At 37.1% G+C, this 21,275-nt stretch overlaps 1 protein-coding gene across 8 annotated transcripts in view; it reads right to left on the bottom strand.

Annotated features, from left to right (window-relative positions):
• Positions 1 to 12,514: 12,514 nt before the first annotated feature.
• Positions 12,515 to 21,275, bottom strand: part of LOC114217281 (uncharacterized) — a 32,827-nt gene continuing 24,066 nt past the window's right edge. For 3 of the 8 annotated variants that reach the window (XM_028114103.2, XM_028114104.2, XM_088025788.1), the window contains 2 exons: positions 15,925 to 16,004; positions 12,515 to 12,806 (listed from right to left, as the gene is read on the bottom strand). In XM_028114103.2, coding sequence (XP_027969904.1) covers positions 12,684 to 12,806; positions 15,925 to 16,004 — 203 coding nt within the window. In that variant the 3' untranslated portion in view covers positions 12,515 to 12,683. Of the gene's footprint in view, positions 12,807 to 15,922; positions 16,005 to 17,001; positions 18,529 to 21,275 lie in introns of those variants that run through there. The other 5 variants (XR_003610951.2, XR_015768797.1, XM_028114106.2 and 2 more) reach the window with 5 other exon arrangements.

Here is a 21,275-nt window from a genome sequence, read left to right as displayed (position 1 = left end):
GATGGTACTTCTAAAAATGTCAGTGTATATAAATCTATTGTGATATTGACGCCATGTTATAATATACTTGACCTTTTAAAATAGCTTTCAAAGTCCTGGGCCTTCTAAAGTGTTGTTGATCTTGGAGATATTTTCCATCTCCACCCCCATGACCTTCAGAATTTTCTGAAAAATCAAAAGAGAAAAAAGGAAAAAACAGGAGAGGCAAAGTGAATTCAGTTTGAGACTCATGGCTTGATTGATGGGGGTCCTGGACATACAGTTTTGGTTTTGGTTTTCCAAAGGTCAAGTAACATAGTAATGAAGAAAAGACATATGTAGAGTTTGGGGATTCTCTGTTATTACACTGCTATAAGTACCCTATAAATTAAAATTTAGAGACAGGAAAAGGCAGTCGTTTATATTCTTTAACCTGAAATGTTTTCTCTCAGATAAATTTGATGCTCAATTTTAATAGCCAGTTTATCTTGAGTTCCTGTTATCCTATCTCACTTCTCTTTCAAACTAACTTCTGGGAATCCTTTTAGATTTTCTGAGCTTTATTTCCACGGTTCTGTTTTATTTTTCTTTTTAATTGCAAAACACCTCAAAATCTTTTTTTTTTTTTTGAAGTATAATTAACACACAATGTTACATTAGTTTCAGGGGTACAACGTAGTGATTCGAGAACTCTGTATGTAACTGCTATGCTTACCACAAGGTACAACATCATTGACTATATTCCTTATGCGGCGCCTTTTATTCCTGTGACTTATCCATTCCATAGCCAGAAGCCTGTGTCTCCCCCTCCCCTTCACCCATTGTGCCCATCCCCCCACCCACACCCCTCCTCTGGCAACCATCAGTTTGTTCTCTGTATTTAAGGGTCTGTCTCTGCTTTTTTTGTTTATTGATTTTTTTTAGATTTCACGTATGAGTGAAATCTTACGGGATTTATCTTTCTCTGACTTATTTCACGTGGCATAATATCCTCTAGGTCTATTCATGTTGCTGCAAATGGCAAGATTTTATTCTTTTTTATGGCTAATACTCCTTTGTGTATATATAGCACCTCTTCTTTATCCATTCATCTATCGGTGGCCACTTAGTTTACTTCCGTATCTTGGCTATTGTAAATAATGCCGCAATAAACGTAGGGGTGCACCTATCTTTTAGAATTAGTATCTTCGTTTTCTTTGGATAAGTAACCAGTAGAGGTATCACTGCATCATACGGTGTTTCTGTTTTAGTTTGAGGAACCCCCATCCTGTTTTCCACAGTGGCTGCACCAGTTTCCCTTCCTACCAACAGTGCACAAGGGCTCCTTTTTCTCCACATCTCAAAATCTTCTTAAAACAGGTAGAAAATAAATAATAACGCCTATGTTACTTTCTACTTAAGAAAGATGATTAATTTTTTTTTCAAATTAAACAGGTTTATTGGAAATATGCATTATAATCTTCAGGGAAGATTACATGCAGCATTTTACAAATGTATTTGACAGCGAAGCTTTCTGCAAATAAACACATTAACACCATCTAAGTGAAGATGATTAATCTTATGTTTTAATATTTGGGGGGAAGTAAGCTCTAAATTGACATTTAAAACAAAAAAGCAAATTCAGATGTTAAAGCCAAAATATTTAGTAATTAAAACTAATGAAGTGCTCTACACTTTTCCTAAGCATGTTCCTAAAATAGGATAGAAGATAAATGCTTTACATTAAATGTCTCCTCATGCACAGTAACCCTTTCCTGTTTGTTTTTGTTTTATGATGATCTTTGATGTCAGATGCAGTAAAAACACGACTTTTCTGAGACCTAGGGAAAGCCTGATCATTATGCAGATCTCTGGGACAATACAAGAAAGGTGTTAATGGCTGAATTTTCTTAGGAACTGATTTGGAGATGGAGAGCTCACAGAGGAAATGTAGAACAGAATGTCTGTGGCCACACAGAATTGTCCAGGTTGCTTCAACCTGACGTAGGTTAATGAACCAAGCCTGTGAGGTTCAGGACAAAAAGTTGTTCATTAGAATTACCTGGATCTTACTTGCCTTGTTCAAAATGACCACCTAGTTTGCAGATGAGGAAATGCATTAGTACTTGAGAAGAATAATTTAGAATTGAGTGCCTCTGCCATCAAAAAAATAATAACCCTTTGCTGACTGGATTTCAGAGTATAAAAACCTTGACGGCACTTCCCAGCCATGTCTAGAGCAGGAAGCAAACGCGTTCTCCATCCCACAGCCACAGAATCGCCAAGATGAAGGGACCCTGGAAACGACCCACTACATTAATTAGGATCATGACTCTACGTGACAAAGACCCTGGAGCAATCTTAAGCTAAGAGTAGGACTTAATTACACAATTCCGAGGAGCAGAATGCCAGTACCCGAGGCTACACGTACCCCTAGACTCCTGCGCAGCACCTAGAACTGGTGCCTGGGAAGTCATAGTTTTCCCCTCTCGTCTCTGCTCCTGTCCATATGCTTGCCTCTTTGTCCCTCTCTTTGCAAACATCGTTATTCTCTTCGTGTTGGCACTCCGCCTTTCGGTTCCTATGGTGGAAGACAGTCTCACTTTCCAACTGCTAAATTTCTCTTTGCATCTGTCTAGAGGCCAGGATGGACTGGCAGTCTACCTTTTAGCCCCACCTGGGAGAATTCTCTAAAAGAGAACCTCATTGGCCTGAGTGAATAAAGGGTCATTGCTCAGCCAAATCACTGGTAGCCAGAACATAACACGGGAGGTACTGGGACCTATCACTGAATCAAGAAGGCTCAGAGAGGAGAATGAAGGCACTGAAGAGGGCAGAGGGAGAGAGCTGTGGTTGTTACGGGCTTCACAGAAGACCCCAAAATTGTCACTTCAAACATATTCCTAACCTAACAGAGAGAAGTCGGGCCTGAGAGTGTGCTTAGCCGAGATCTCACAGAGCTGGGTTACAGTCCCAGTTTCGGAACTCCCATCCATACCATACCTTTCCTCTACAAGGGAAAAAATATATAAAAATTCAAACATTAAAATGTTTGTTTTAACATTTGATAATATGAATTCTAGGAAAGCTCCTGAAGAGAATTAACTGATTTTGTGGTCAAAGTGTTGATAGTTTTAGTGAACCAAAGGGTTGACTACATTGTGTGTCTCTATTCTTTGTTTGCCTGTGTGGTGGGCCCACTTTGATCTCTGTTATACGAGTATCCAAGAAAGGTCTTTTCAGTCAGGAATCTTAGAAATTGGGGCTGCTTTTGCCTCATCTTGGGGCAGAAGTTTGCTTTCAGTAGGCCCAGGCACCAAATCAGGAGCTCTGTGTGATTTTCACTCAAGTGGAACAGAATCTCTAGTGTCTAGCAGAAAAGTCTTCACAAACACTACTTATACATGAGTCTACTTAGGTCAGCCTTGAAAATACACCAAAATCTGTTCCCTTTTCATGAAAAGCTTAGCCACAAATTTGGATGTGAGGGAAGTACCATCTTTGGGGTGGAGCCATAGAGGAAGGAACTGTGGGATTAAGACAGTAATCCTGTATCATAATTTATAATAACTACAGAATTTCGTGTATAATGTTGCCAACAGGACAAAGACCCAGGTAATAGGATAACTACGAAGCAAAACAAAACACAGGGTTTGATCAAGTTTACAAGAAACAAGATTTAACATGCCAGGAGACAGACTCTCCTGCTTTCAGTGGGTCTCAGAAGGAAATGAACATTTAAGCTTCTACTGTGTGTTTTACATATTTTATTTAGTCATGGAAACAATGGCTGGTATGATACTGAAATTATCAAACTCAGTGATAACTGAGCCTTTGAAATTTGAGATTTTTTTATGACTTGATATATATATGGTCAGTTTTTATAAATGACCCACATGTGTTTAGGTACAATGTACTGTAAATGTTGCTTAGAATAGCCTTGCTAAGCATGTGGCTCAAGGCTTCCACAGCCTAATATGTAGTCGGCTTGCTCCATCAACTGCTTGGAAGAATGTGTTAAAATCCCCTTTGATGAAGGTGGATTTTTCAATAGCTTCTAATTGTTCTGGTAAATTCCGCCTTACATATTCTGACACTTAATATTAAGTATAAACAAAATTTATTTGTATATTTTCCTGGCAAATTGAATGGTAGACCGCTGTGTACTACTTTTTGCTTGTTATATTATTACAACTATACCATCTCTTTTTGTTTTTTTGCCTGAAAAATCTTTCTATCCATTTATTGTCAAACTTTTTATATCATGATATTTTAGGTTTGCCACTTGTAGATGGCATAGAAGTGGATTTTGTTGTGTTTATATCTAGTCCAGCTACCATTGTCTTTTAACTGGCAAATTTATTCTTTTAACTCTTACTGTGATGATTATATGTATTTTTTTATGTCTTATTTTGTACTGTTTTTAATATCTTATTTTGTACTTTCTAGTATCTGTTTTTTTCTGGGGCTTTTTTCTTTCTATCTTTTCATGTAACTAAGGATTTTTCCCTTCCTCCATTTTGAATCTTATTGGAAAGTTATACACTGTGTTTTTATTCTTTCAATGGCTACCTATAAGTGACAACATCATACTTAAGAAGGTCTAAAGTTAAACAACTTTAACCAGGACAATACAAGACTTGAGAACACTTTAATTCCAGTCACACACACACACACACACACACACACACACACACACACACACTATATAGTCCAGTGTTTGAGTTCTGTTTCAGGTTTTTTTTTTCCCCTAGAATGTCTTTATTACACACTCATTCTTGAAAGATGGTATCACTGTATATAAAATTCTGGATTGGCTGTAGGTAAACTTTAGTAAATACCAAAGAACAGTGAGTTCTTTGAGAAAGTTGTCCCCCTATCTTCTAGCTTCCACTGATGCTGTTGAGAAGTTGGCTGTCAAATTATCATTTCATTTTGGTCATCTTTTTGTTCCCCTTCTGAAGGTGATTTTAAGACTTCTCATTATTGGGGTCCAAGTGTGGGTTTCTTTTTATTTGAATACTTGGGAATCTGGATAGGATACAGAATTCTAGTTTGGTGGGGTTTTTTTTCTCAACACTTTAATATTTCACTCCATTCTCTTCTTGCTTGCATGGTTTCTGTGAAGTCAAATGTAATTCTTATCTTTTTTCTTCCTCCATTTATAAGATGTTTTATTCTTCTGGCAACTTCTGGGATTTCTTATTTATCTTTGATTTTCTAGATTTTGAATATGATATGCTTAAATAGTGGTGGTGTTTGGGGGTGTTTATCCTACCTGGTATTCTCTGAGCTCCCTGGATCTGTGGTTTGGTGTCTGGCATTAATTTGGGAAAATTCTCAGTCATTACTTCTCTTCCTTTCTTCCTAGTATGTGTATAATATACCTTTTGTAGTTGTCCCATAGTTCTTGGATATTCTGTTTTGTTTTGTTTTCAGTCTTTTTTTCTCTTTGCTTTTCAGTTTTAGAAGTTTCTATTAACATATCGTCAAGCTCAGAGATTTTTTTCTTAAGCTGTGTCTAGTCTACTAATGACACCATCAAAGGCACCTTCATTTATGTAAGAATGGTTTTGATCCCTAGCATTTTTTTATTCTTTCTTAGATTTTCCATCTCTCTGCTTACATTATCCATCTATTTTTGCATGTTGTCTACTTTTTCAATTAGAGCCCTTGCATATTAACCATGGTTATTTCTAAATACTGGTCTGAGAATTCCAACATTCCTGCCATATCTGACTGTGTCTCTGATGCTTGCTTTGTCTTTTCAAACTGCTTTTTGCCTTTTAGTATGGCTTGTGATTTCTTTGTGAAAGCTGGACATGATGTGTTGGGTAAAAGGCATTGTGGTTAATATGCCTTTAGTAATATGATAGTAAGGTATGGGGAAGGGGAAGTGTTCTATAGTCCTATGATTAGGTCTCAGTCTTTTAGTTAGCCTGTGACACTGGGCACTGGTCTGTGCACTTCCCAAGTGCTTCTCAGTTTTTTTCCCTCTTAGGTGGGACAAGATGGCTACAGAGGGTTAGAGCCAAGTATTTCCCTTCCCCCACACGGAAGGCTAGAGGAGGCTGGATTTTTTTTTTTTTTAAGATTTTATTTATTTATTAGAGAGAGAGAATGAGAGATAGAGAGCACGAGAGGGAAGAGGGTCAGAGGGAGAAGCAGACTCCCCGCCGAGCAGGGAGCCCGATGTGGGACTCGATCCCGGGGCTCCAGGATCATGACCTGAGCCGAAGGCAGTCGCTTAACCAACTGAGCCACCCAGGCACCTGAGGAGGCTGGATTTGGTATTTTACTTTCCCCTGGCCAGTTAAGCTGTGATAAAATCTCACTAGGTTAGGCTTTGGTAAAATATTTTTTCCTGCAGGCAGTTCTTGTTAAGAAGACTGGAATGCTCTGGCGTATTTCAAAATGAGCTGCTTTCCCTCTTTCTCTGCTGGAAACATGAGGGCATTTTTCTTAGATCGTCACTGTGAGAACCTGGTATAACTCCTGGAAATAAAACTCTCAAAAGTGTGGGAATGTCACCTGAATGGATCTCCTTGGAGCTCCTAACTCTCAGACTTGTAACACATCTCTCTTAAAAATTCACAAACTAAAACAGATCGAAAATAAGTAAGAATGAGTAGCACAATTGAAAAACTTGATCCAATAAAATACATAGTATTTACATTAACTTAGAGAATATACATTCTTATCAAATATGCATGAAACAATTATACTTTTCTATGTATTAGGACACACAGTAAAAAAATCAAACTCCCCCAGATTGGTATAATGTATGTCATAGTCTCTGGCCACAAAGTGAAATAAAACAAATAACTACAAAAGAATAGCCAAAACAAAAAAGCCAACCCACTTGGAAAGTTAAAGCAACTTCTATAGAACTCTTAGATTAAAAATAAAATCAATATGAAAAATGCAGATTAATGGGGCGCCTGGGTGGCTCAGTGGTTGGGCATCTGTCTTCAGCTCAGGTCATGATCCTGGGGTCCTGGGACTGAGCTTCACATCAGGCTCCCTGCTCAGTGGGGAGTCTGCTTCTCCCTCTCCCTCTGACCCTCCCTCCAGCTCATGCTCTTGCTCTCTCTCTCAAATGAATAAATTTTTTAAAATGCAGATTACTTAGAAACTAATAACAATGAGAATAGCCAAAGCAGTACTCACTAGAAATTTTATAGTCTTCATTTCATGTATTAGAAAATAAGATTAAACATGAATGAACTAAGAGTATACTAAACCAGGAAAGTCAAAAGAATAAAAAAAAAACCTAAAGAAATTAGAAAGATTTCACTTATAAAGAGAAAAATAAAAATTAAACAGAAGACTAAAAAAAAGGCAAACAGATTACCTGAAAAGGCCAATATAAAAGACTAAGGTTTAGCAAATGTAATCAAGGATAAAAGATCAAGAACATATATTAAGAAACTTAGAAACAAGTACAGGGACAAAGTTACAGATATGGAAGAAATTAAATATTAAAAGACAATAAATAGCACATATAATATGTGTCAACAAAATTAAGCATCTTGATGAATTAGATTAATTTTTTAAGAAACGTATGAATTACCAAATTGGATGCAAGAGGATACAGAAAACCTGTAGTCTCATAATCACAGGAAGATATGAAAAGAGTTTTCATTTACCTACTATCTCATTTCCCTTTCTTCTTAATTAACAGAAGATCTAGGTGGAATGACAACATACTTGGCTAAAAAGAGTTTCCTAGACTTGCTTTGCAGCCATAAATGGTCATGTGACCCAGTCCTTGCCAGTGAAATCCAAAAATAGAAATGAGATGTAAGTAAAAGACTGTTGGCGATTTCTAGGAAGGATTTTTGTTTCCCTGTTACAGGCATCCTCCCTTCTTCCCCATTCCCTTCCTCCATCCTGACTGGACTGAGGATCAAAGCTTGGAGGTCATCAGTTATTTACTGACCATGAGGCAACAAGCAGAGGACCAATTCAGTGCCATAAGGAGATGGGGGAATGGAAAGTCTTGGGCCCTTCAGGGCATTGCTGAGCTGTTGCACCAGCCCTAGAATGCTTGGTCATACGCTTCCCTTTGTGTGACTCAAACAAACCTCTATGTGGTTAAGACATTGTTAGTCAACTTCCAGTTATTTGCAGCTGAAGAAAAAGAATTTTCAATTCTCAGGTGATATGAATATCTACTTAAGTTCAACAACAAGGCTAAGATGAACCACAGAAACCAAAAGCTATCCTATGTACCAGTGAGCCCATTTAGAAAAGGTAGTACAAAAGTGATCTCATCCAGGGCACCTGGGTGGCTCAGATGGTTAAGCATCTGCCTTCAGCTCAGGTCATGATCCCAGAGTCCTGGGATCAGGTCCCGCATCGGGCGCCCTGCTCCTTGGGAGCCTGCTTCTCCCTCTGCCTCTCTCTCTCTGTCTCTCTCTCTCTCTGTCTCTCTCTCTGTCTCTCATGAATAAATCTTTAAAAAAAATAAAAATAAAAAATAGAATAAAATTTAAAAAAGTGATCTCATCCACAATAACAACAAAAACTACAATATATCTAAGAATTGATATAAGAAATCTTCAAAGCTAGAGGCACCTAGGTGGCTCAGTCAGTTAAAGCACCTGCCTTCAGCTCAGGTCATGATCCCCCATCAGGCTCTCTTTCTCGGTCTTAAATAAATAAATACAATTTTTAAAAAAAGAAATGTTTTTAAAAAAGAAATCTTCAAAGCCTATATGAAGAAAACTATAAATTTTTATTACAGGACATAAAAGAAAATGTTAGGAAACAGGTACAGATAGCCCTTATTTTGCATAGTTCCAACATGCACAAGTTCCAATTACCACAATTTAGTTAAATAACACTAGTTCCCCAACATTTGCTACCATGGTATTATAACTGAACAACTGGGTAAAGTACAAACTTCATTGTTAGCATTACAGTCCACAAATGACTACATAAAAAACAATGAATATTGTGAGCAGTGACCAATCACATCACTTCTTTCAAAGTCTGTTAGTGATTGATCACTGTATATTTGTTATTCAGTTTATGCACAGACAGCAAAGTGTGTAGTTGCATTGGCTCCTTGTCTCCCAGTGGTAAACCCACATGACATTTCATAAAAATGATCATTGAGGGGTGGCTGGGTGGCTCAGTCGTTAAGTGTCCGCCTTCAGCTCAGATCATGGTCCCAGGGTCATGGAATCAAGCCCCATGCATTGGGCTCCCTACTCAGCAGGAAGCCTGTTCTCCCTCTCCCACTCTCCCTGCTTGTGTTCCCTCTCTCACTGTGTCTCTCTCTGTCAAAAAAATAAAATCTTTAAAAAAAATTTTTTTAAAAAGATCTTGAAAGAGGGAAATTGGCAATAAAGATGAAACTGCAATACATAAATGAAAAATGGTAATACTGAAAGTGAAATTCAAATTTAGCATAAATGGAGTTATAGAAAAAACAGTAGCAACTCACTAAGACGTAGAAAAGATCCTAGCTCTGTATTATGAATTATATGACAAGAAAGAAGGCAAGCACTGTTCAAGCCACTCGATAAATTTTTTAGGAAGAAAGAAAACACTTTCTCAATGTTTCTAATGTTTTAAATTACAGTGCACTAAATATGTGTTTTACTATTTTATTTCCCTATATATCCATAGCCAACAGTGAAAGAGTCTTTAACGTTTTGACCAAAATTTTTGAAGATCACAAAACAATCATAATTTTTCCCATTCATTATTAAGATCACTTTGCATGGTTTTAGTTTGCATGGCCATTTTTACAGTCCTGCAGTACCATGCAAAATGAAGAATGCCTGTAGTATGTTCCTGGATGGGAAAACTCAATGTTGTAAAGATGTCAGTTCTTTCCAAGTCACTCTATAAATTTTTTTTTAAGATTTCAGTTATTTGCCAGAGAGAGAGAGAGAGAATACAAGCAGGGGGAGCAGCAGGCAGAGGGAGAAGCAGGCTCCCTGTGAGCAAGGAGCCAGATGTCGGACTCAATCCCAGGACCCTGGGATCATGACCTGAATCGAAGCAGATGCTTAACTGACTGAGCCACCCAAGCGTTCCTCACTCTAAATTTAATATAAACCCCAATCAAAATCCCAGCAAGATTTTTTTCTGAAAGTTGACACACATAAAAATTCATCTAAAATAATTAAATAACAAAGAAAATATTTCTTTTATTTACAAAGAAAGAGCATGTACATGCACAAGTGGTGTGGAGGGGCAGAGGGAGAGAGAGAGAGAATCTTAAGCAGGCTCCACACCCAGTGCAGAGCCCCATCTCACAACCCAGAGATATGACCTGAGCCGAAATCAAGAGTCAGACGCTCAACCAACTGAGCCACCCAGGCGCCCCTATCATTACTCTTCTAAAATGTTTTCTTTGTGGGGTGCCACCCAGGAGTGGCTCATTCGGTTAAGCGTCTGCCTTCGGCTCAGGTCATGATCTAAGGGTCCAGGGATCGAGCCCCAGGTGGGGGGCTCCCTGCTCAGTGGGGAGTCAGCTTCTCCCTCGCCCCTCCCCCCTGCTTGTGCTCTCTCTCTCATGCTCTCTCTCAAATAAAATCTTTTTAAAAATTTAAAAAAAAATAAAAAGGATTAATGATAGCAGAATAACTTAAAATATACTATACTGTTGACACTATACAATCAAAATAATTAAGAGTTGCATTGCTAGAAGAGTTGAAAAAATAAAGTCTAGCAGTGAGCTCAAAGATATGAGAACTTAATATATAATAAAAGTATTTCAAACATGTATGAAAAGGATAAACTATTTGACAAATAGTATAGGGACATTATCTGCCAGTGTGGCGAAAAAAATCAACAAATCTCAAAGGGATTAAAAAGTACACATTCTAAAAATACTAGAAGAAAATATGAGGAAATACTTTTTATAAAATTTAAACAATACAAACCACATATAAAATCCAAAAGTGATTTTTTAAATTGCCAAATTCAAATATATGAAAATTAAAAACCTGTTTAAAAAGACACCACCAAAGAAGAAAGTACTGATGATAGAAAAGAAACACTATTTACTACATAAAAAACAAAAATTATCTGCTACATGAATAACAAAAAATTGATATTAAAATAATAAATTAGGGACGCCTGGGTGGCTCAGTCGGTTAAGCACCTGCCTTCAGCTCAGGTCATGATCTCAGGGTCCTGGGATCACCAGCCCCACATCGGGCTCCCTGCTCAGCGGGGAATCTGCTTCTCCCTCTCACTCTTCCTCTGTGCTCTCTCACTCTCTCTCTCTCTAATAAATAAATAAAAATCTAAAAAAAGAAAGAAAAACAAATTTCTAGGATCATGTACACGAGGAGCCATCATGAATAAAACCTCACTGGCCATACATGGGACAATTTGTACATAGGTTAGGATAATAACTGCAATAATCTAAAACATAAAATGTGCTTAAATTCAAGAGTTCATAATGATACTAAAACAAATAAGCCTACTGGCTGTCTTTGGAGGATGCTTGGGAACCAATCATTTGCCTTTCTGTATCTCAGGATAACCAATAATTAATGATAGAAAGTTTTCCTTTATAGAAGGATTACAGCTAACAAATGAATGCTAGGATTAGATTATCATTTTACAACCTTATTGAATCAGTGGGTCAAGGAGATGACTGTCAGGGGCTGCTTATATCACAAAAAGAGACAGCCAATATGTACTTGTTGGTGGAAGTACACACACTTGCCTTCTGATGGCAAGTATTTCCTCCGATAAATAGAAGGTTTATAGAAATACAGGTGACAGAGCAACATGCTAAACAATAACACAGAGATGCAACCAGCAAAATGCAGACTCTGGGACACACTATGGGATAAGTAACCTGCTCTCTTCAACCAAAACAAAAAATTGCAAGGAAAAAGAAGATGCAGGCGGTTGTATCCAAAAATATCAAAAGAAACTCAAGAGATTTTGTCATCTAATTCGAATGTGTCTTTACTTGGATCCCAATTCAAATAAGTAACTATAAAATAATAATAGTGATGATAGTAACTTATAAAACAATAGGAAAAATCCAAAAACTAGTCATTTGATTCGATGAATTAGGGAGTTGTTCAGTTGTCTTAAGGTGATAAGGTTTGGCATGTGTTTTCAGTCATTAATGTTTGGAGATGCGTATAGAAATATTTGTAAACTAAATGAAACACATCTGGGAACTTATGTGGGGATACAGAAATTATACCTCAATTAAAACAATAACTAGAAATGAGGGGAAATGTGTAGGGATGTAGATGAAATAACACTGATCACACATTGATAATTAAGCTGGCTGGTAAATCAGGTTCATTATACTATTCTCTTTACTTTGGTTAATGTCTGAAAACCACTATAAGAGACAAAAAAGCCCTAGGAGTATGGTTAAACTGCATACTTATCCGATGTGCCCCACAGCACTGGGTACATAGCATGTCATAGATGAATACTTACAAGTTCATTAAAAGATTGCCATAAGATTTTTCAGTTATTGAGAATAACTCAAACACCTTACCAAACATATTTTATTATTCCACCAAAGTTATTCATTAGAACAAAAATGATCACAAAGTTGTTCCAAAGAATAGGTCCAGTTTATTTGATTAAAAAATATTTGCAAACATAATCCTTTTTATGAAATGTGGGGTTGTCATCAAAATGTAGTCATTAAGAATTTATCAAATAGATCACTCTATGTCGAATTCAATGACAGAAGTATTCCTTAATTTATTCACCCTAAATTAAGAGGAGCAGCTAACTCTAAGGTCTTTAGCCCAAGAAGGAGTAGGTGAGGAGTAGCCTGCTTTCTCCGCTGCAGAATGCTTCTGGAAAGGATGCTGAAGAACGTGCTGGAGAAGACAGACCTGCCAAACAATTGAAGCACATAGATACAGATTTCTTTCTCAGGACCCTTATCAATTTTCTAAATTCCCAGAATGACAAGGTTAAATATATATTTCTTTAAAAATATTTAAACATTTTATGTTTTATTAAAATTTCAACTATAGTTGTTACTTAAAATTTCTATCATTCCACAGAAAGTTCCTTTAAGTACTAGTTTTGTGCTAAAACAGGAGAGCAAATACATACCCTGTCACAAAGACTATATATATACGTCCCAATAATTTTAAAGTTCTTTTACAGCATTAAGAGAATTATAATTTTCTAAAATATTTACAAAAATAAAAGAATGTCAGTGGTTTGCCATCTTTCTAAATCAAGGGCATGGAGTCCAACTCATGCTGCTTCCTCATTTGCAATCTGACCCTTGGTAACAGACTGAGGCATCAAAGAACACACCTCTTTCAAAAGTAATTCTAGGATCAAAATGTATATTTCCAGCCAGTTATAAAATAAGTCCTGGGAATGTAATGTCCAGCATGGTGACTATAGTTAATAATACTGTACAGCATATTTGAAAGTTGCTAAGAAAACAGATCCTAAAAGAAGTCATCACAAGAAAAAAATTTTTGTAACCATCTATGGTGATGGGTGTTAACTAGACTAACTGTGGTCATAGTTTCACAATATATACAAATATTGACTCATCATGACATTAAAGTAATATGTTATATGTCAACTATACCTCAATTAAAATATACTTTTTGGTGGTTTTGTCATTTCTTGGGTGTAAATAAAGGAATACTTGGTTCTGATAGAAAAAGCTGCATGATTATCTATACTAAGAAAGTACCAAGAGATCAGAGATCAAATTACTGTATTACTAATATTTAAAATAGGAAGACTCATCATAATCAATATGGTGCTCTTAGAACCTCTCTTAACTTCCCCCAGGTGCTTTATACATATCCTTTTGTTGAAGTTAGTTTTATACCTATCTAATCTCACTTGTTGGCTAAAAATCTCCCTAAATACATTTTTACATACTTCTTCATAGCACCTCACATACAGTCTCAAGAAATGTTTGATGCAGGCAGGTAAACATAAGTTGTATGTGTAAAAGTTTTCCTTACAGAGGTTTAACAAAAATCTTTTTCCTTCCCTGCATGAGACTTGAACCCTTAATTAACTTCCTAGGTCTGTTCCCCTAGTCACTTGATAAGGTCTTATATGTATATATTTATATTTATACTTATATTTATATATATAGATAAAACCATATAACATTGCTTATGACTGACAAATAGCATCTGGATGGGAGAACTGTAAACACCCGACAAAATGCTTTAGGCTTTCTTTAGTGTGGTGACTCGGTACGAGGCAGGTCTCTTGTGGGGACACTGGAAACTCTGCCTATGGGGTTGTGACAAGAGGTACTGGTTTCTATGGAACATGAAGCTTTTAAGCCAGGGCTGCCCTGCATCTTCCCAGTGTGGGCCCTGTCCCCGCACACCCAAGCTTCGCTGCTGTGCCGGGTGCTAGCATGGACCACAAGAACTCCTGCAGATGGGGAGCCTGATGTTGCCCTGCTGGTAAGCCAGTCTGTCCTCTGTCCGAGCCAAGTGGGGCCAAGAGCAGCCTGAACCTGAATGTGCACTTGAACCTAGGAAGACGCCTCTCCACCCACGGTAGGTGCTGCACCCTTACTCAAAGATAATTTGGGGGAAGGGAAGAAAACAAGGAACAAAAGATAGGGAAGGAAGGAGAAACAAGCCAACAAAACAACTGATGAAACAGTGCTTCGTTTCCCCAGCTTTGGCTGATTTAAAGACAAATACTGAGCTCTCTCCCTTCTCTTTGTCTTTCTTTCATACCATAAAAGATTACATTTTAAAATGTTTTATTTTCTAAAGTGAAAACCTAGATTTGTCAGGCTAATGAAACTACTGAAATAAAAAGTTAATGCAAGTCCCAAATTAGAAATAGCAAAAATAGGGGGCGCCTAGGTGGCTCGGTCAGTTAAGTGTCCGACTCTTGATTTCGGCTCAGGTCATGAAAGGGTCATGAGATCGAGCCCCACATTGGGCTCCGCATTCAGTGGGGAGTCTGCTTGAGATTCTCTCTCTCCCTCTCCCTCTGCCCCTCCCCCCACTCACACATGCTCTCTTGTGCTCTAAAATAAATAAATCTTTAAAAGAAAAAAGAAATAGCAAAAATAGTTTCTCTCTCGTGCCAACTCTAATCCCTTGGTAGTGACCATATACGTGCTGTGGTGAGAATGATTCTGAGGTGGGACCAGTGCAAGAGAGAGAGCCCAGCATCGATAACATCCACTCCAGGGCAGGACAGTGACAACAGGAGTGCCAAGGCCAGTCCTCTTCTAAAAAATATACTATGTGCATTGCATTTTAAATAACTGATTATGAAGTATTTGAAGCATACAAGAAGGTATGCAGAACAATACAATGAACACCCGTGTATCCTCCACTCAGCTTCAGAAATCAGATGCTTCCAATATGATTAGAGCCCAGTATGAATCTCCTTCCCTAACTCAAATTTCTTCCTTACCTCAAAGTAACCCACTGTCCGAAGATGATGTTTCTCATCTTTATTCCTTTTGTTACTTTCATTATATATGTATGCATCCCTATGTGGCATATAATATTGAACGTGTTACACCGTGTTTAAGTGGTACTTATATGCCTTTGCCACTTGCTTGTTTTGCCTAACATTATATGTGGGATTCATCCAGGCAGATGCATGGAGACTTTGTTCACCCCATCTTCACTGCTGTCAGGGTTAATTTAAGTGGACCCACGTGGCTAGTGCCATGGACACCTGCTAGAAGCAAAAAGCTAATTCCCTCTGCAGAGAAGCACCCTTAAATCAGGCTTCACTGGATCTCAGAGATTGAAATCCAGAAGTCCAAAACATAAGCAATAAACAGTAGAATCAGACCCTCAGAAATCTGAATAATATAGATATGGGATATAAATGAATCTTTAAAATTTTAAATCCATTAAAGAATAAATTAGAAACTATGAAAAAAAATGATTCACTGAAAAACAAAAAAAAGGGAGACTAGGCAGCAAGAATTCTTAAAGTTAATAAAAATAAAGCCAGAAGCCTCAAACACCTTACCTCTGAAAAATCATTCCTTTCTGCTTTTCGCACTGCAGATTCTGCCATCCAGTTCTTCAGTACATACCTAGGATTAACAGCTTAAGGGGGAAAAGCATGTTTTGGAACAATAAATTACTAAGTCCATACAGGCCATATGAAATTATCCCCCAAATTGGATAAGCTTTAAGAACTGTGCTGGAATGTATGGTGATTAACATAACATAATAAAATTAAATTAAAAAAAAAAACTGTGCTGGAAGGTGCAAATGAGAAGAAACGATCAGCATCAGTCCATTTTTGTTGTTTATAAACAATGTGCACTATTATGGCACAGAAAACACTTTTTTGAGCGTTATGAGCAATACTGTATTTGTTTTTTCTCTTCAGTGTTTCATCACTACTTTGGTTTTTTCACCATGTTCAGTTCACTAAGCACTTTCTAAAGCATGGAGAAAGTAGTGAATGCATCTGAATTAGGCCCGTTAGCCTAAGTGGAGGTAGTGGGGGAGAGAAGTTGCTGCTTTTAACATCTTTAAGCTCAGAATCCAGGTCTGACTTAGTAGGACTGCTCAAAGTTAATGCTGCCAAGAGCAAACATGAAAGGTTACATGCAGGCAAAACTCTTTATAAATTTATATTTTTTATAGTAACCATGCATTTTGTCATTTTAAAGGTATTATAATAATGGCACATTTAGAAAAATTCCAGAAACTACGTCTTTAGTTGAGATGAGCCTTTTCCAAAATAATTTATCAACTGAATGGAAAGGAGGGATGCTTCTCCCCACTAGCACAACAGAAATTCCAGGAATCATCATTTTGTGATTCTCAACAGTTTGCTGAGCTACTTGAATGGAGGAAACATACAAATTCCCTTTCAACTTGGTTTTAACAATCTACCAAGTTACGACATATAATCTAATGTTATAAGAAGTGCCCTGTGACCCAGTAATTCTGTAGGAACATAGTCTATGAAAACAAATTTAAACATAAAAAAAGTATTATTTATATTAAGGAAAACCAGAAACAATTTAAATACTTAGTAGGGGAATAATTAAGTAAAACACTGCATACCCTTTCAAAGAAATATTATGCAGCTGTTAAAAGTGTTACATTATAAAGAATGAAGCAGCAAGGGAAAATGCCTTATTTACTTTTAGCAGAAAAAAAAAAGACCTAAATTATACCATTGTATGATTACTACTACATTTTTCTCCTAATCAATACACACACAGAGAAAGAGAGACTAGAAGTAAATGCAAAAAGTAAATAATAACTGTATTTGGGAAAACAGGATTTTTTTTTTTAGTCTTTCTATAAGTTTGCATTTTTCAAATTTTAAAGAATTCATACAGTACTTGTTTAAAACAAGACACATTTGCACAGAAAATACAATCTTTAAACAAAAAGGAAACTAACATGCAAGGGGAATTGTGGAAATGCTCAGCATAGGCAGAGGGAGAGCAGAGCCTTCCAATGAAATGTTTGACAAATTTGACAAACATTGCCTAGAAACCTGGCAATGAAATACTGTTAAAACGTACTAGAAATTTCAGCTACAAGCAGAAGTGCTTTGGACCAAGTTTTAAATATACAAACTACTTGAAAATCAGAAAATTATAGATCTGTTTATAAGATTGTTTGAGGAGTTATTGGATTCTGTACATTTTTATCTAGTTGGGAATTTTCTGTTGGTGGGTTATTTCTTTTGGCAATAAAATTTTAAGCAGTCGGTTAGTGAGGATTCTGTCCACACACAAACCCTGCCAGAGTTCCATGTAATGTGGTAATCCCTGATCCACTAGAGTGTTGACTACTTACGGACAGGGCTCAAATTCATCTTTGTAGTTTCACCTTTCAACAGAGTGACTGTACAAAAAGGGGCATGTAATAGGGGCTAAGTATATGTTTCTGAATAAGCAAATTTAGTGCTGAAAGAGATTTAAGACTATGTTTTACTGACCACATCATAATATAAATAAAGCACGTCACTGCTACCATACAAATGGAAAAAATTAACGTTATCAGAAAGTCAGCAGATTCGGTGGCCATAAAACACTGAACTCTTCAAATTATTAAACGGAATTAATCTCTCATAGGCTGGCAATGAAACTGGAAAATGGTAGTTCTATTTATCATTTATCTAACTGAATAAAAATAAATCTTACTCTCATTGTTAGTTATTAAAATACTTTGAGAAAAATGATTACAAATGTAGCATCTTCCATTGTTCCTTCTCTCTGTCTCTCTATTTTAATGTCCAGGAGGAAGAATGAAGAAGGAAATTTTTCTTTTATTCTATTATCTACAAAAGGTCAAGTCTGAAATACCTACTTGAGGTCACAATTTATACTACACCTTAACTGAGAGCACTTTCACCTTGCTTCCCAAATGATCTTGCTTAATTTCTACTGAGAGTCCTCAGCACACAAAGGAAATGTCTCTGACTTGCAATGTCTCATACTAGCATTCTCTTTGTTTCTTTTCCAAAAGAGAGAAGTTTGGGCTGAGCCAATCCCAGTCGGGGCCAATTCATTCTCCATGATCACTGGGCATATGGCTGTGTCTTCCAATGAAGCTCAAACCCAGGATTTCAACATAGTTGGCCTTGAGCTCTAATAACCTGTGTTCGGAGAACAAGTAAAGATTCTTTGGAGCATGTGCCACAAATTCACTACTAGGCACAAAGAAAGCAGAATTACACTGATGCATTTTCAGAATTACAACCAAGTTAGTTTTATTGCAGATGTAGCTGTTTTAGAGCTTTTTAAGATCTCCCCCCAGCAATATAAACCCAATCGCATCATGCTGGAGATACAATGGCCACTGTCAGGGCACAGTACCGACAGTAATCAAAAGCATTTCTCAAACAAGATTTTACTATGATCTTGGGCTGGGTGGGCACAATGTGACACAGAAGAGAAGTGATCAATGCCTTCTGGTGGCTTATGATCATAGAGTTATTCGGAGGCTTAAAAATTATAAATTTTATAGAGTTTTTTTTTTTAATTCTAAGACCTTTAAAACACTCATCTTTGATGTTCCCATTGCTTGCAACTTGGAGCATTTACAAAAAAATTTTAAAGCAAATCTTCCCCTGGAATCCCTGGCTGGCTTAGTTGGTAGAGCATGCAACTCTGGATCATAGCTCATGAGTTCAAGGCTCCACACTGGGCGTGGAGCCTACTAAAAAAAAAAAAGTCTTCCCCTAATCTACTATTGATTTTTTTTTAATGTTTTGAAACAATATACAACAGCAATATATTATTAGCCTTTTGGTTTCTAAAAAACATAGTCATCATAGTCATCCCAGCCTTCCCAACAAAGATATTTAGTGTACTCTATACTAACTTAATAGCTGATACTTATTGAGTACTTATTATGTGCCAACTACCATCTCCTGATTTTGTGCAACAATCCATGATGTAAATGCATTTTATAGATGAGGAAACAAAAGTGAAGTCAAATGGATAGAATTGTTTTAAAACTGGACTGTCATGATTGCACAGTTTTTTAAATTTAGTTTATAAAAAAATCACTGTACACTTAAAATGAACTTTGTGATGTAAATTATACCTCAATAAAGCCACTAAAAAAGTATATATACACACCAGAAAGAGAAAAAGAGGGATGAAGGAATCGAGTGACCTGCTTAATAACATCTAGGAAATAAATGGCCGAACCAGAGCTCAGGTACAGCTGGTCCAACTCCGGGGGCCAGACCATACTGACCCTCTAAGGAAAAGAAACTCAGGTCAAGAGCTGAGAAATGAAGACCCTAGAAGGGAAATGAAGATTCAGACTTCACTACACTGGACACTCTTCTTAGATATTTTATTTCTTCATGCCTGTTCAGTTCTTCAATTCCACACCCCTGGTACACACTGTTACATGAATTTGTGCAATTTCTTACATATTTGCATTTTCCTATCAATTAAATATATAGTAATAACGTATGGAAGTGTACCTTTAAAAAAATAACTGCACTATCATTATCAACTTTTATCAGACCGCTCTTTGTAGAAATTTATCTTTTTCCCTTCCTTGAGAGCACATTGTTCAGCACTAGCTTCTCTAAAATAACTGAAAGCTGCAGCCTTGAGTTCATTAAATTTCTTTCATTTACCACCTCATCCATCCTGTCATAACCAAACAAATCCAAAAACTAAAAACTGTCACCACATGTTAGTCTTCCAATTTCTTCTTTCTCTTAACTGCTGAGTGTCCACATTCTGAGTTGGCTTATAAATTCTGTATGACTGCACCAGTGGACAGAAGTGGCTGGCAACGACTCCATGCTGAGCCCCGAAGAGATCACTCACTTCCCTGTAAAAGCTAAACTTGTTTGTTTGTTTTTTTAAAGATTCTATTTATTTATTGGACAGACAGGGAGCAAAAGAGCACAGGCAGGGGGAACCGCAGAGAGGGAGAAGCAGGCTCCCCGCTGAGCCGGGAGTCCAAAGCGGGGCTCCATCCCAGGACCCTGGGATCGTGACCTGAGCCGAAGGCAGCCCCTTCACAGACTGAGCCACCCAGGTGCCCCTAAACTTAGTTTTATTTCTCTAATAATGTCCTGAGTTCAAGAAGCAATCTCACTCCCTAATCTAACATGGAATGTTAGCATCAGCCTTATTTCACTCACACAAATCGGCCACCCCGATGACACACACTAGCTCTCTATAACAAGTCCTAAGTAAGACAACAGGAATCAAGGACTTTGAACCTACTCTCTGAACGTCTTTGATCTTGTTAGAATCCACACTGTAGAAAGAACTAACTTCCATTTTTTTATTTTCCAAACCAAGTGTGAAGTCACATGGTAAACTAAAATTGATATACAGAGATGATTTCTTTTTAGAGCTATCACTTACTGGATGTGTATTATGGCCCATGCACTGTAACAGGATACTTTACATATATTATTGCTCATCATTACAACATCGCTGCAAAATATCCCCATTTTACAATAGCTAAGGGCCTTGAAACTCAGAATTAAGTATCTTGCAGATCATGCAGCTAAAAGGTAGCAAGATGAGATTCATCTGCCAGATCCCCAAACTCACATTCTTGCCCCCATAACCCAAACTACCTTGTCTCTTTACCATCTTTTAGGACAATATTAACATCAGTATGCAAACTGTTATACTGTTAAAGGTCATTTAGAAAGGCTCATAGATGACACTTCAACTAAAATATACTTAACTAGAATTATTCTAGTTAAAAACAAGCCAAAAAAAAAAAACCCAAAAAACAAAAAACAACCCTTGGTTGTTACTCAAGTAATTACTTCAAGTAATTACCTCAAGTAATTACTTCCGGCTTTCAAAAAAATGTTGCTTTTATGTGATAATCCTTAAAGTTGAAAAATCA

The sequence above is a fragment of the Eumetopias jubatus genome, unplaced genomic scaffold (genome assembly GCF_037043125.1).
Source record: "Eumetopias jubatus isolate StellerSeaLion01/CBP00866 unplaced genomic scaffold, mEumJub1_p1.0 scaffold_8, whole genome shotgun sequence".
NCBI classification, from domain to species: domain Eukaryota; kingdom Metazoa; phylum Chordata; class Mammalia; order Carnivora; family Otariidae; genus Eumetopias; species Eumetopias jubatus.
This window is presented reverse-complemented; position numbering and strand designations above follow the sequence as displayed.